Raw genomic sequence first — 13,675 nt, 5'->3', positions numbered from 1 at the left:
GATCGTCCCAGACCAGGGCTCGAACCCGTGTCCCCTGCATTGGCAGGCAGATTCTCAACCACTGCGCCACCAGGGAAGCCCTGTTTTTAGTTTTTTAAGGAAACTCCATACTGTTCTCCATAGTGGCTGCACCAGTTTACATTCCCAACGGTGTAGAAGGGTTCCCTTTTCTCTGAGGTGCCTGTGCTTTTCCTCTCCTTCAGAGATGATTCTCTTGGTTACTACCGCAGGGAGAATTAGCTGACAGAACTAAGAGTGTAAGGACCGCTGAAGTCTACAGGCTGCAGTAAGAAGCTGTTCTTAGCTTCATCAGTGATTCTAGTTCAAGTTTTGGCTAAGTAATGAACTTGGGAAGGTCATAGTGAATAGTCACCACTGAAAAACCATAACCATTATGTAAAATCTTCTCAAAGGCCAAAGTCAGTGTTGAAATTAAGGCTCTGGCTGGTATACTTTGATATAGGAAGAATAAATACCAAAACAAGTCTTAAATAAATGTCAGTGACACCATTACATCATACTGAATAATACAGAGTGTATTTAGTATTAGGTAGTGTCGGGAATTATTACCTATTTTTGTGTAGTTATGCTTTTCATGGCAAGTTGGTTCTTTCTAACCTGAAATGCCGTCACTGTTATCGTGTTAATAATTATATCTATTTTTTACATACCAAGGGTCATCAGGAGAAATTTAAATCATGTGGCTTTTCTTGCTTGCGTACTATTTGTGTTTTAAATATTTGGACTAAAAGTAAATAATAGAAGGTGTCAGAATGCTCTCCTCTCAAGTGGATTGGCATCATTCTGGTCTTTACCTTCAAGACATTTTTTTAAAGGCAAACATTAATTTAGTATATATCCACACAGACATTAAATAGAATAATATTATTGTCTGTATGAATCTGTCTCACATTTATTGAGCCCATGTTCTGTGTTAGGTACTGAGTGGGTAGAAATGAACTAGTTGTGATTCCTGCCCCTAAAAATTTTCAACCTGGGAGTTCATAGTAAAAAAATAGTTTATTAAACAATTGACCCTAAATTTTTGAAGTTTAATTTTGGGGCAAGCATGTTTAAATCGCTTTAAAATCAAGTACATCTATTTATTCATCCATTTATTCAACACTTCATTCAGCATTTATTCAGCACTGATCTTGGCAGCTTTTCAGAAGTTATACTTCTCACATGGGTGAGCTACCCATAATCAGTTTATTTAAATGATTGGGCTCACAGGCTTTATCTGACCGTCAGATGTTGAGATGGTCATTTTTCCATCAAGTTTCATCCTGGAAATGAAATTCTAAATTCATTCAAGTTTAACAATTCCTGTACTCATTTTTTAAAAGTTTCCCATCCTGTCCCTTTTGGCAAGTCCCGAAAGGCAGTAAGGGTATAAAGGCTTGTTCCACTTTTCTGATGAAACAGAAAAGTTCCCATTCAGGGGTACAGCTGGTGGGGTCTGATGATGCTTCATCCAGAATGACTGAAAGGCCAGAAGTGAGACGCAGCCACACAGGCAGCAAGTATACAGCATTTGCTACGCCAGCATCAGGGCGAGTGGCAGTCTGGAAATCGAGTCCTGCATAGCATTTGATTTTCTCGTGTGTGTGTGTGTGTCTCTGTATCGGTTTGTGTGTGTGTGTGTGTGTGTACACGTATATTTAAGAATTGCACAGCAAAAAATACCTACAATGCACAAAATTAAAACTTCGAAAGATACAAAAAAAAGATACAGTGAAAATCCCGTTTCTCTGCTCCCCACCCCACCACAATGCCCGGTACCCCGCCCCAGAGGCAACAAGTGTTAAGAGTATCTTATGTATCTTTGCAGAGATACTCCACCAGGACATCACTGCCAGCTTGTTCTTTTTCTTTTCAAAGCCAAGCACTTTATTTCAGACAATTGTATATTTTAAAGTATCCAAATATGAAAAGCAGTATGTAGCCCGTGTTTCCAAGTTTGTAAACTAGAGCCCACGAGAAGGAGAGTGCAGCGTGGTGATGTGCCAGGGTGCCCGCAGTGTTGGCCAGGGTAGGGTTGCGTTAGGTGTGGGACGAGAGTGGGGCAAAGTTGAGGAGCCAAGACAGTAGGAGGTGAACTTTTAAAAATAAGAACGTATAATGCTTTCATGATAAAAATACACTTTTAATGCAGAGGCACGTTTTCAAGAGGTCCGCTGAGTACGTAAATACGTACGTGTGCCAGGAGTTGGCATTTCTCTAGCCTTCAAGGTGTGACTGGTGATCCTTCTGAGGCTTTAGTGAGCTGTCATTTGTCCTTTTCTTTGAAATAAGGATATTAAGTTGAACCAAAAATAAATTCTTAGAGGAGAGTAGTTTTTATTCAGTTCAAGGAGCCTTTACAAATAAGTCAGCCAAGAAACGGGGGGCGGGGGTTAGGGCGGAGGTGGCACACGTGCTGAATTATGTAGTTTTATTTCTAGTTGTAAATTCCTCTAGTGAAGGCCTGGTACATTCTTTCATACTATTACTTTCAGAACCCTCTTGGCTTAACCCGCAAAGCACAGTAGAATAACCATTGGCAGTTTTTAACTGATGATGCTAATTTTATATCCTAACTAGTTGAGGCTCCTATTTTCCAACCTAAAGAATCACACAAAATAGGTATAATGGCTGAGAGTGTACTGGGCATGTAGCATTTCTCAAGAGCAACTTAATGGGGTATTAATGGTCAGTCTTAAAACTTAGTACTCATTTAACTGAGTGATTCCATTTCTCTGAATATATCTTCTAGTAAAAATCAGTTATATACTGGGATGTTTTGCCTGGTAAAATTTAATTTCTAACATGATTCATAAATATTAGAAACATGAAGGGAATCCCAGTGTCCAAAATAGAGGAATGGTTATATCAATTTTGGCAGATAGCTCGAGCTAAGATGGTATATGACAGACTGTTACACATCAGTAAATGAAGCTTTTGAGGATAACAAAATAGTTGATAACATGAGAGAGTATTTTCAAAATTATCTGAATTTTAAAAGGATACAAATCTTCATGCCTAACTTGTCAAAAATATGTGTGTGTGTGTGTGTGTGTGTGTGTGTATACTTGAGGGTAGTTAATTTCTTTTCAAGATTTTTCAAGGATTTTATAACGAATATATACTAACGCATTTAGGATTGTGAAAATACTTTAAATAATGTTAGTAAAACTGGTAAAGAGAAGAGTTATTATGGTTGGATATTTTTTCTTTTTCCTTGTAAGATATTGGTAGGAACAGTTTTCTTTTTAAATGATATCCTTCCCTCTCAGATATTCTGAGAATCTTGGTACTTTAAAGGATTCTTGGATGTTAAATGTTGCCAGTAATTTTTTAAAATTCTATTTTCATATTATACCTCTTTTATTCTTTAAAAAATCGGCAGATGAAGAACAAAGATAGGTAGTCATTCTTTCCTGCGGTCCAATGGAATTTTACCCTCGTAACTGCTCAGAGAATATCATTGTATCACTGGGCTTTAGAAATCTCACTGTAACTACCTTAGTTCACTTGTGTTATTCTTTTCTCTCATGGGGGCACCTTTCAGTGCTTTCCTAAGTTAGTTTTCTGCATTTTTTGTTTGTTGTTGTTTCCCAGCTTTGTTTTCTATTGTCAGGGAAACTAGCTTATTATTTTCAAATTTTATTAGATTTCCAAGCAAATCATTGAAAAGCCACAGGGAGACCTATGGATCTTTGATAAAGTGTTGTTCAGTGTATTTGTGTGTTTGGTATTCATGACCCTCAGTTTAAATGTTCATAACACATTCACTGTGGATTAATTATGTTATAAGTCAGGGACAAGTGGCATTTGTGTGCGTCTGCCCTACGAATGTGAATCGATAAAATATATGACTACACATCCTGGGGGTTATATAAACTACAGGCCTCGTGTGTGTGTGTGTGTGTGTGTGTGTGTGTGTGTGTGTGTGTGTGTGTGTGAAATCATAATTCAGTGTGCTTGAAGTTCAAAGTCAGGCAGCGGCAGTGGAGTAAGTTGCAAAATAGCCCTTTCCTTGAAGACAGTGTGCTTTAGTACGAAACGGAACTCTTAATGTCAGTTTTATGTTTCTATTTGACAGAGTCTAAGGTTATGGAAACGACTGTAAAAATAATTTGTCGGAAAGAAGTCTGGATGCAGAAATCTAATAGAGGAAATATTTGAGAATATGGTTCATCAGCAAGTACAACAGATACACTTTTCTAAGCGCCACGTGGCATGGATCAAAGCATCCCATGACCTGGATCCGCGTGGCCCAGTCATTACCTGTTGATTGGAACCCCACGGGAGGATTAACCCCTTCATGTTCCTGCCAAGTTTTCTTTCACTCTTGGTGTTAGTAATTTTAGGGATAGAATCTTCCTGCCACTATTAGCTTTTTTTTTTTTTTTTAAGTTAATCATCTACTTGGATACATTTGTCTTTCTCAATTATTTTATTCTAAATTATTTAATTGCACTCTTCTTTGCTTGATAAACTTAACCGGTGAACAGATTATACAATTTTGGGAATACTGCTTGTGGCAGAATGGAGGAGAAAAATATGTAATATTCTGGGTAGAAAACAGTGAGAGAATCTCAAAATCAAGTACAGATTGTATCATTTTCATTAGGTAGATTAAGTGATAAGTTCTAGCCTTTCAACGAATCCTTTGCAGTCTGAGTAGAGGGGTTTGCCTCTAACAAAAGCCTGTCAAGCACTTTTCATACGTGGTGGTACATTTATAATATTGGACTGTTCACATTTTGAAATTTAACGCTTGCCGTAAGTAGAGCGCCGTGCAAAAGTAATTCGTAAACTCCGCAGGAAGAGGAAAGCACAGACTGGTTCACCTTTGGCCACGTGGGCTGCCTCCTCTTACCTTGTATGTCTGGTGGGATGGTTCTGCGCAGCCAATTTATTCTCTTGTCCTCTGTGTGTTTTCTTTCAGTTTGTCCCATGAGGAACATCCCCATAGCCATCCTCTGTATGGACATGGCGTATGCAAGTGGCCTGGCTGTGAAGCAGTGTGTGAAGATTTCCAATCATTTCTAAAGTAAGAATGATTTGATATTGCTTTCTTCTTTTACGTAGCCATCACCTCCCACTCTTCGTACTTTTCCTCATGAAGTGCCTTTTTGTTGGAGAGTTTCACACCACCATTTTGAGGGTAGACTCTAAATCACCACGTCTAGCGCTGTCACAGGAATAGTTACAAAGTCTATGGAGGGTTGCCTTGTAAAGGGGGAAGGATTGGCATCCAAGGGCATTTTTGATCCTCTTAGTAAGATCCTGCGTTTACTTATTTTCTCAGAATGACAGTGATTAAGTAAAAATTCTCCCAATATTAAACTTGCAGTAATTCAGTTTTCACTTTTATTCACATCCCTACATATTAAATCAATGACATACGCCCTAGCTCTAGCTTTATAAAATTGGTGTCAACTAATGGCCAGTAATAGCTTGGTGATTGGGCCTCTTCTTCGGTTCTTCACAAATGACTTTATAAATGTAAGAAACGGATGCCCAGGAAAAGCTACCAATCTGATTCTTATCTTTCTGCATTGGTGTTGACTTGTGTTCAGATTCTTGTCCTTATAGGGAGGCGAGAGTAAGTTTAATTCCTACAGTTAAAGTATGACTAAAACTTGGGTTATCCCATTTGAATCTGTACCACTGATAAAGCATCCCTGTACGTTCATCCTCTCCTAGCCGAAGTGAAACGCTTCTGCACGACGTGTTAACATTTCCCTCATCTGTGGTGCCTTGTCCTTTAAAAAATATCGAGATGAAACCACCCTGCATTATTGACATCACATAAATATATTCATAGTATCAGTGAATCATTGATGTATGGAGTGAATATAATACTACATTATATTTAACATATTTATCTATCATGCAACAAGCAAACGTGCACTTGTAAAACTCCTGTATATGTAGGTGCATGACGGTTTGCAAAGTGGGTGTCGGGACTGGGGGCAGTGGGGAGTCTTTGCCTCTGGCTTTTCTGTCTCATTCAAGCCCCAGGAAATAGAGGCGGGCTGATTTAACATGCAGGTCTCTGGTTTTGTGCGGTCTTTCTATTATTAGAACAATCTCTGTATCTTTCTTTACGGACCTGGGTACAAATATTTTAATAAAGCCACCTTTAGAGATATATCTCGTGCTACCTGCAAGCGCTTTTGGTGAATATCATTTTTTTGATGAATGAATGGGAGTCTGTGAATCCATTGCAGAGCTTCCCCGCTGTAATATTTTACTTCAAGAGCGTTATGTGGTCCTTAAAAACGGAAGTACGTAGAAGTTTTTAAAAAGAGATATTTAAAATTGTTTCTAAATATTAATACTCAAGAGCAGTGATACTTTATCTTAAATTAAGCAACAGTCCTTTACAATTATGATGATTCTAGTTAGTGCTATTGGGCTTTGTTCTCTTATAAACCCCTCATTGTAGAATCTTTGTTTTGTTGCCTCCTGCTCACTTGCCTAATTGTTTTTAGATAATGAGACAAAAAGATCTTGGCAGAAACCACGTTTCAATTCTGATTTCACCTTCTGCACCAGTGCTACCTTTGATAAATATCTCGGTGCTAATTTCACTCCTCTATAGAATGGCTAGAAAACATCTGTAAATATGATTTATTTTATAAAGTCTCCAGAACTATAAAATTGCTGTCAACATTTTTGGTGACATGTATCAATTTTAGAGTCATGAGGGAAGAGGGCATTTTTCCAATTGATCACTCACAAATTTTTGCTAGTAGGCAAAGTATTTCCACTCTAATCCTCAAATCTTAGTTCCATGTATTATGCGAGCTGGCGTTAGGGGTGTGTGTGTGTGTGTGTGTGTGTATGTATATGTATAGGGGGGCACAAATATACCTCCACAAAGAGACAGCACACTTTCAAACTACATCGATTTCTGAAGAAAAGAATCTGAAGATCATCAGAATTAGAACCTAGACTTGATTCCTTTAAAAAAGCCCTTTTCTCTTCTAAGGATATTAGGAGTCTGGCTCTTGTGTAGGAAACCACCTATTTAGTTTTCACTTTTATTCATGTCTATTACTTATTGTGGTTTTGCACATGACATGGCATTTTTGCTCAGTGGAATTGGAATGCTCACTATGACCTTGCAACTGTTGCTTGTTTATTTCGTAGTACTTATTTATTGACATATATTTGGCCAGAAGACTTCTGTTTGCAAGCTATAGAAATCCAACTTTAATTGGCTTAAGCCAAAAAAAGCGGGGGATGGTAACTGGCTCCTGTAACTAGGAGGTCTGGTGGTACCGCTGGCTTCAAGCATGCCTGGACCCTGATGCTTGAACAAGGTTATTGGAGTATCGGTTCATTGTCCCTTAGCTCTGTTGTCTTCTTTGTTGCCTTCATTCTCGGGCTCTTGCCAAGTGGAACTGGAGAAGACACATTTACCTGCCACAGGTTTATCAATCCCAGAGTGTATCTCTTTTCCAGTAGTTCCAGGAAAATGTCCTCAGCAGACTGTCATTGGCCCACGTTGAGTCATGCGTTCTAGTTTTGAAGCAGTCACGGTGAGCAGCCAGGCTTAAGTCACATGCCCACCTTCGGAGCAGCAGAAGAAGTTCACCCCACAGGAGCCACGTAGGGGCTGGGGATGAGAGACTTGGTTCACAGAAGTATAAAATGAGTCTTGCAAACCAGCCAAGAAAAAAACCCTCTAGAACTCAGAGTTCTCTTGGTGCTTTCCTGAGTTTATCCGTTGATCGGCGGTCTGTGACAACTTCAGGATTTTGAGTTTCTCCTACAGCATGATTTCAGCTGTGGGAAATTCAGAGTTGTCTTCGGGTTTCAAGATCTTGCCTAGAGTAGTGGAAAGTAAGTTAGTCTTCTTGTGAACTCACATCTCCCACATGTGTGCTCCGTCTAAAGGGTAATTACATTGGCTTTAGTGAAACCAACTTTGCTTTCCATTGAGCTGGACTGAAAGAGCTGCCATACTTCTTGTGGTTCGAACAAAAGCCACATGGCCTCTTTGAATGACATCATAGTGGAGTCATTATTATCGGGAAGTGATGTTTCAAACATTTCTTGTCAAACTGCCGGATTTGTAGACGCTGAAAGCACCTCTTTCCTGGGCCCAAGAGTGGGCCGTTATCCCACTTCAGAGGTGTTCTCTTATGGTTTTAGCAAACTGATACCACTGGTGCTTAGATTCTCAAGGCAGTCTTACTCAACAAAATGTAGTATTGCTCTGCCTTTGATTTAGGTGTTGCTTCATAGATTTGTTATTTTTCTCACCTAAAAATCCCTGATTCTTCTAAATCCCCTGGTTTTACACTCCCCTGGTAGAGCCCTGAACTGTGCAGCAGGCACAATTCCAAGTACTTTATGTATATTACTCGTTTAACACAGCCACCTTACAGTGGTATTATTGTAGTATTACTCTCGACCTACGGATAAGGAAACTAAGGCATAGCAAGGCTAAGCGGTTTTCCCAAGGTCACACAGCTAATAAGAGGTGGAGTCAAGATCCAAACCCAGACAGTATGGCTTCACAGGACTTGCTCTTAACTGTTCTATAATACCGCCTGGTTAGAAGCAGCTCATTTTATTAACTGTGTGCTTTCTGCCTAAGGCAGTAGGTATAAAGGAAGCTTTGAAGAAAGGCAGAATGGGTAGTGAAGCTACTTGATAGGGGTGCGTTCTTTGAGCTCACTCAGTATCAGCACGTGTGGTTTGGGACGATAGTAATAACTACCTCTTGGGGTTGTGAGAATGAAAAAGGTACCTCGTGTCAAGTGCCTGGCCCATAGCAGGCACTCTCGAAAAATATAAGTACTTCTTTTCTTGTCTACTTAAGTGTATTTTTTTTAAATTAATTAATTTACTTATTTATTTATTTTTGGCTGCATTGTGTCTTCGTTGCTGTGCGGGGGCTTTCTCTATTTGCGGTGAGCGGGGGCTGCTCTTCTCGTTGCGGGGCACGGGCTTCTCATTGTCGTGGCTTCTCTTGTTGCGGAGCACCGGCTCTAGGCGTGCGGGCTTCAGTAGTTGTGGCGCACGGGCTCTAGGCGCGCGGGCTTCAGTAGTTGTGGCTCGCGGGCTCTAGAGCTCAGGCTCAGTAGTTGTGGCGCATGGGCGTAGTTGCTCCGTGGCATGTGGGATCTTCCCGGGTCAGGGATCGAACCCATGTGCCCTGCATTGGCAGGCGGATTCTTAACCACTGTGCCACCAGGGAAGCCTGCCTTAAGTGTATTTTTAAAAGAGAAATAATCGAAACTATCCAAACATGGCTGACCTCGTACCTAGGGAAGAGGTGGTGACTATGCAGAGCTTTGATATGTCAGAAGAGACCGTTCTTTAATATAATTTTTAACCAGAAATTTCTGGTAAAAAGTCCTACACAGTCGAATGTGATCTTAGGGCAAGGGTGGCAAACTTTTTCCATAAAGGAGCAGATAATAAATATGATGGGCTTTTGCAGGCCATCCAGTCTCTGAGACAAGCACTCAGCTCTGCCATCGTAGCACAGAAGCAGCCATAGGACCCTGTGTAAGGACTGGGTGTGGCCGTGTCCCTTGGACCAGTTTGCTGACCTCTGACCTAGGGTACAGTTTTTGGTTTCATTACGTTTTTAGCTGAGCCACATTCTTGCATTCCATGGGCATCGCTCTCCTGGGTTATTTTAGTGTAGATTCACAGAGCCCTCATTTTTATTCATACTGGGGGAGAATATCCGTGCCTGCCTTGCCCTGCTACTTCATTCACCTGTTGCAGGTTTTATACTTACCTGGGTTTGTGTTCTTCCACCTGGTTTTCAGGGTTCGGTATGAAAGAGCAGAGTGACTTGGCTTGGTAACTGTTTTCCAGTCTAATGTTGCTCAGGCTAGGAAGCTTTAACTTTTGGAGAGGCCAAGATCAGTTGTTCAGGATGAAAATCCCATGTGACAATAAAATGCCACTGTTGACAGAGAGGGAGGTGAAGAGAAGGGAGGGGGGACTCACAGGTCTCAAAATGTGGCCTCTTTTTTTTTTTTTCCCCCTCCTGAGGGAAGAAGTATCAAAACTGTTGGTCAATCAAAACCAGAGATTTGACACTCTTCTGTGATCATTCTGCAGTGTTCGTTCCCAAGGTGAGGGATACCACAGGGCCCTTGATTTCAAAGATAAATACTGTACAAATAACCATCCTGTTGTCTTTCCCTCCCAGCCAACAGAGGGGCGCTTTATCACAACCAGCAGGTACCCAGTCTATTGTGTGCATTTATTTCCCTGTTTCTTCTCCAAACAAGTTGCAGTTTTAGCGCTGATTATTTTTTTTCTAATCTATGCGCCGTTAAGTGATCATGTGACAGTGGTGTTTGTTGGAGGAAACTGATGCCAGCAGGTACTCACGCTAACTCTAATGCAGCCCGCCAGCCCTGCATTGCTCGGAATCTTCCGATAACAGCCAAGCAAAAAGAAGCCCAGTACCATCCAAATAGGTGAAGCTCAGGGTGTCCTCCTGTCCTCTCCCCACCTGGATCAGGTTTTTTTCTTTTTTAACCAGGTTGAAGACACGGTCCTCACCAATAAAAACAGGGATCTATAATTCTTCCCCTTTGCTTTTTCAAAAAGGGCCCATACCATTCTTTGGCAAGGTGGGGAGTGCATCTGAAGGCTAAATCATGACCACATTTTCCTGTTTCTAACTTAGAATGTAAAATCAGACACAGACCCCATAGTTTCACAAATACCAGTTCCTCATGTGTGTTTGGGGAAAATATGTCCATTTCCCCTAGTTTTTCTTTTCGACAGTCACTTGCAGAACATCTAACAAAAGTATAATTTGGGCCCTTGCTTGATAGCCGTTTGAAAGAAATTGGGGTTTTTTTTTTGTTTTTTTTTTGTCTGTTTGTTTCTGTTTTTATCTTCTGGTTATTGCTCATGGAGAGAAGCACCATGCCAGACAATCAAAACCCAAATTCCTTTGCACGTTAGTCAGATGTACATTACTTTTTAAAGCCAAAACAGATTTTATATGTGCTGTCATAGAAGACTGGGAGGGTAATGTCACAAGAAAATGCCCAGCGGTGGAACTTTGACCCTTTCAAAAAGGTCGAAGGCTGGAGACAGCAGAGGACATTTCGTCACTAATTCACTTAAAAAAAAAAAAATTTTTTTTTTTTCTCTGAATTTCACTTCTGAAAACTGTGAAGAGTTTTATGTGCAAGAAACTCCTAAGTGCTGCTCTGTAATGTTTTCACAAGTGTTTTTATCATGGTAACATCTTGTTTACTTTAGTTCCCGGCCTAAAACTACTTGGAACATGTTAAGAAAACATTTCAAGAAAGCCTCCACAAAGAGGCTTTTGTTTTCACAGCCACCGCGAGGCTGCAAGGATCACAAAGGTGTTAACTTTCAGCCCCTTAAGCACTTCCACATGAAATTCCAGCACCAGTGTTTGTGGTTTTGGAAAAACAAAGTGTACGTTAAAGAAACCAGGTATATGCTAATACACGTCGAAGGAGGCCGGATATCATAAATTGTTCCAAACCCATTCGTGGCTCTGGGTTTGCACACCTGGATGTTCTGCAGTGAAATTACCTCTGGGGAGTGCAGGAGAGCGCGTGGAGGGGGACTAGTCTTCTAGAAGGTGGGCATATGCAAATGTGATTCTAGCCTCCCCATCTCAATCACCGGAACTGGGGGAGGAAATTTTCCCCCATCAGAGCCCAGGTGACAAGTCTTGGAGTTTTCCACAATGAGCTTAATATGTTTCTGGATTTGACTTTCCCACTTACCGTGCCTTTTTGAGTTGTTTGACAGAGAAAGATCAGGTGGTACCAAAAAAACATTTTTTTCCCCCCTTGAAACGTCTCTCCTTTCACCTTTCTGACATTGTTCAGGAGTTCAAGACCTTTCCAAGTACTCAGAGGTCAGGGTGGCCTAAATACCACAGTGCCCTCTAGTGATCTATAGAACGTTCGATAGAAAAGTTGAGACGAGTTTGCCAAAGATAACAGGCCCAGTGCCATCGCTTTGCTCAAAAAGCAGCAAATAACATCGGAACGCATTGTTTCTTGCAGCAAACAGATTTTAGTCAGAAATGCAAATGAAGTTTAATTTTTCCTCGTAGGCTTTGAAAGCATTAGAAAAATTTTTGACTGTCTACTCACACAGTTCTGCACATCGCTGTCTGTGTACACAGCGCATTGTACCACTGCAGAGACAGTGCTGTGTGTTCTTACATTTTAAGAGCCATTAGCTAGCCTAGGTGTTTCACGTGATCACTTCCGGCATGTAATTAGAAGGCATCGCTGAAAAGACAGGGGGATCGTCTTTGCTCCACACTTTTATTGACAGTGTCTACCATATTACGGCCATGTCTAAATGGTAAAATTTATTATTAGCAGTAGTGTCACAAAAGTCTGAGACAGCGATTTTCCTTTCAATAAAAGTAGTTAAAAACCTTTTAGAAAATCCATAATTTTGATTGCTGGTACTTCATAAATGTATAACTGGTACTTTTTAGCTGTCTCTTTAGGGAAAAATGAGTTTTATCACTTGCAGTACCTGGGTTAATGAAATTGTGTGTTGGAATTTAGCCAGGATGAGAGATGAGATCATTCCAAGATACTAATATTGGCAACAGGTCTCATAAAAAGCTCTGACTCTTGAGTGAAGTATCATTCGATTTTTAAAATTATTATTATTTTATTTAAACTAAGGGATTAAGCTAGTTGTCATCTTCAAAGTTTCAGTGCTGGCGAGATTCTCATTTGGCCTCCCATTCGAAACTCAGCGACCTAAAAACCTGGACCGAGCCAAGAGAAACAGAGAAATGTCCATCAGAGCCTCGTCGAAGAATTTCCTTGCTTCAAATTTCAACTCCAGTTCCTGTTGAGCCCTTTACAAATCACGACTCTCAGCTCAAATTTGAAATAATGCTGCCTTTTTCCCCGTGTTCCTCCTGTGTTTGATTGTTTGTGGATATTAACTGTCCAGGAAATCCCATACTTACAGATATAAATCCAGAATGATCTTGTTTTTCCGCAGCCAGCCCAGGATGTATTAGACAGTTATGATGATTTGTTAATTTTGGTGACCTGTATTTATTTTATGTGCGCTGTATTCTTTGAGGGTGGAATCAGCTGTTGAAATAGTCTCGTCTCTCACACACAGAAAGGAAGCGCTCTCCTTTTTCTTTTCTGCTTTGGGTTTTCTTGCGTTATTTTTGGAAGGTTTTTTTTTTTTTCTTTCTTTCTTTCTTTTTTTTTTTTTTAATCTCTTAGTGTCTGTTCTTTGTGCGCTTCTCCATATGGCGATCAGCAAGAGATAGATTGTGCCTGATAGACTTGAACTCACCCCCATCAAGGGTGGGTCTTTGAAGATGTGCGAACAGGGCCACGTTCTCTATCCAGACATGTTTTTGAGCCGTAATGTATCTTGACTCTGTAATTCTATTCTCATTTTCGTGGTGGTATACATTTCCCCCAAATAACATATTAATCCTCAGATTTAATATGTGTTTAGGTAGTATACTGCCAATAATAGATGAGAAAATTATATTATAGTCTTGAAGAAGAATAAAAATCACCGAGGTTAGCTTGATTTCTTTCTCTCTTCCACTCACCACCTACCCTCATAGAGGGGAATTCTTAGGATTCTTGTTATTTTTTTTTTTTAAATCAGGTATTTGTTTCTACCTCTGATTCTATTTCTGTTC

The 13,675-nt window shown here is 40.3% G+C and overlaps 1 protein-coding gene across 13 annotated transcripts in view; it reads left to right on the top strand.

Annotated features, from left to right (window-relative positions):
- FOXP1 (forkhead box P1) overlaps positions 1 to 13,675 on the top strand; it is a 590,027-nt gene that overhangs the window by 529,104 nt on the left and 47,248 nt on the right. For all 13 annotated transcript variants that reach the window (XM_082412243.1, XM_082412253.1, XM_082412254.1 and 10 more), the window contains one exon: positions 4,934 to 5,038. In XM_082412243.1, the coding sequence (XP_082268369.1) occupies positions 4,934 to 5,038 (105 nt within the window). The remainder of the gene's footprint in view (positions 1 to 4,933; positions 5,039 to 13,675) is intronic.

Source organism: Balaenoptera physalus (genome assembly GCF_965194825.1).
Source record: "Balaenoptera physalus genome assembly, chromosome: 11".
In the NCBI taxonomy this organism is placed as follows: Eukaryota; Metazoa; Chordata; class Mammalia; order Artiodactyla; family Balaenopteridae; genus Balaenoptera; species Balaenoptera physalus.
The sequence above is the reverse complement of the archived record's forward strand: the minus strand, read 5'-3'. Positions and strand labels throughout refer to the sequence as shown.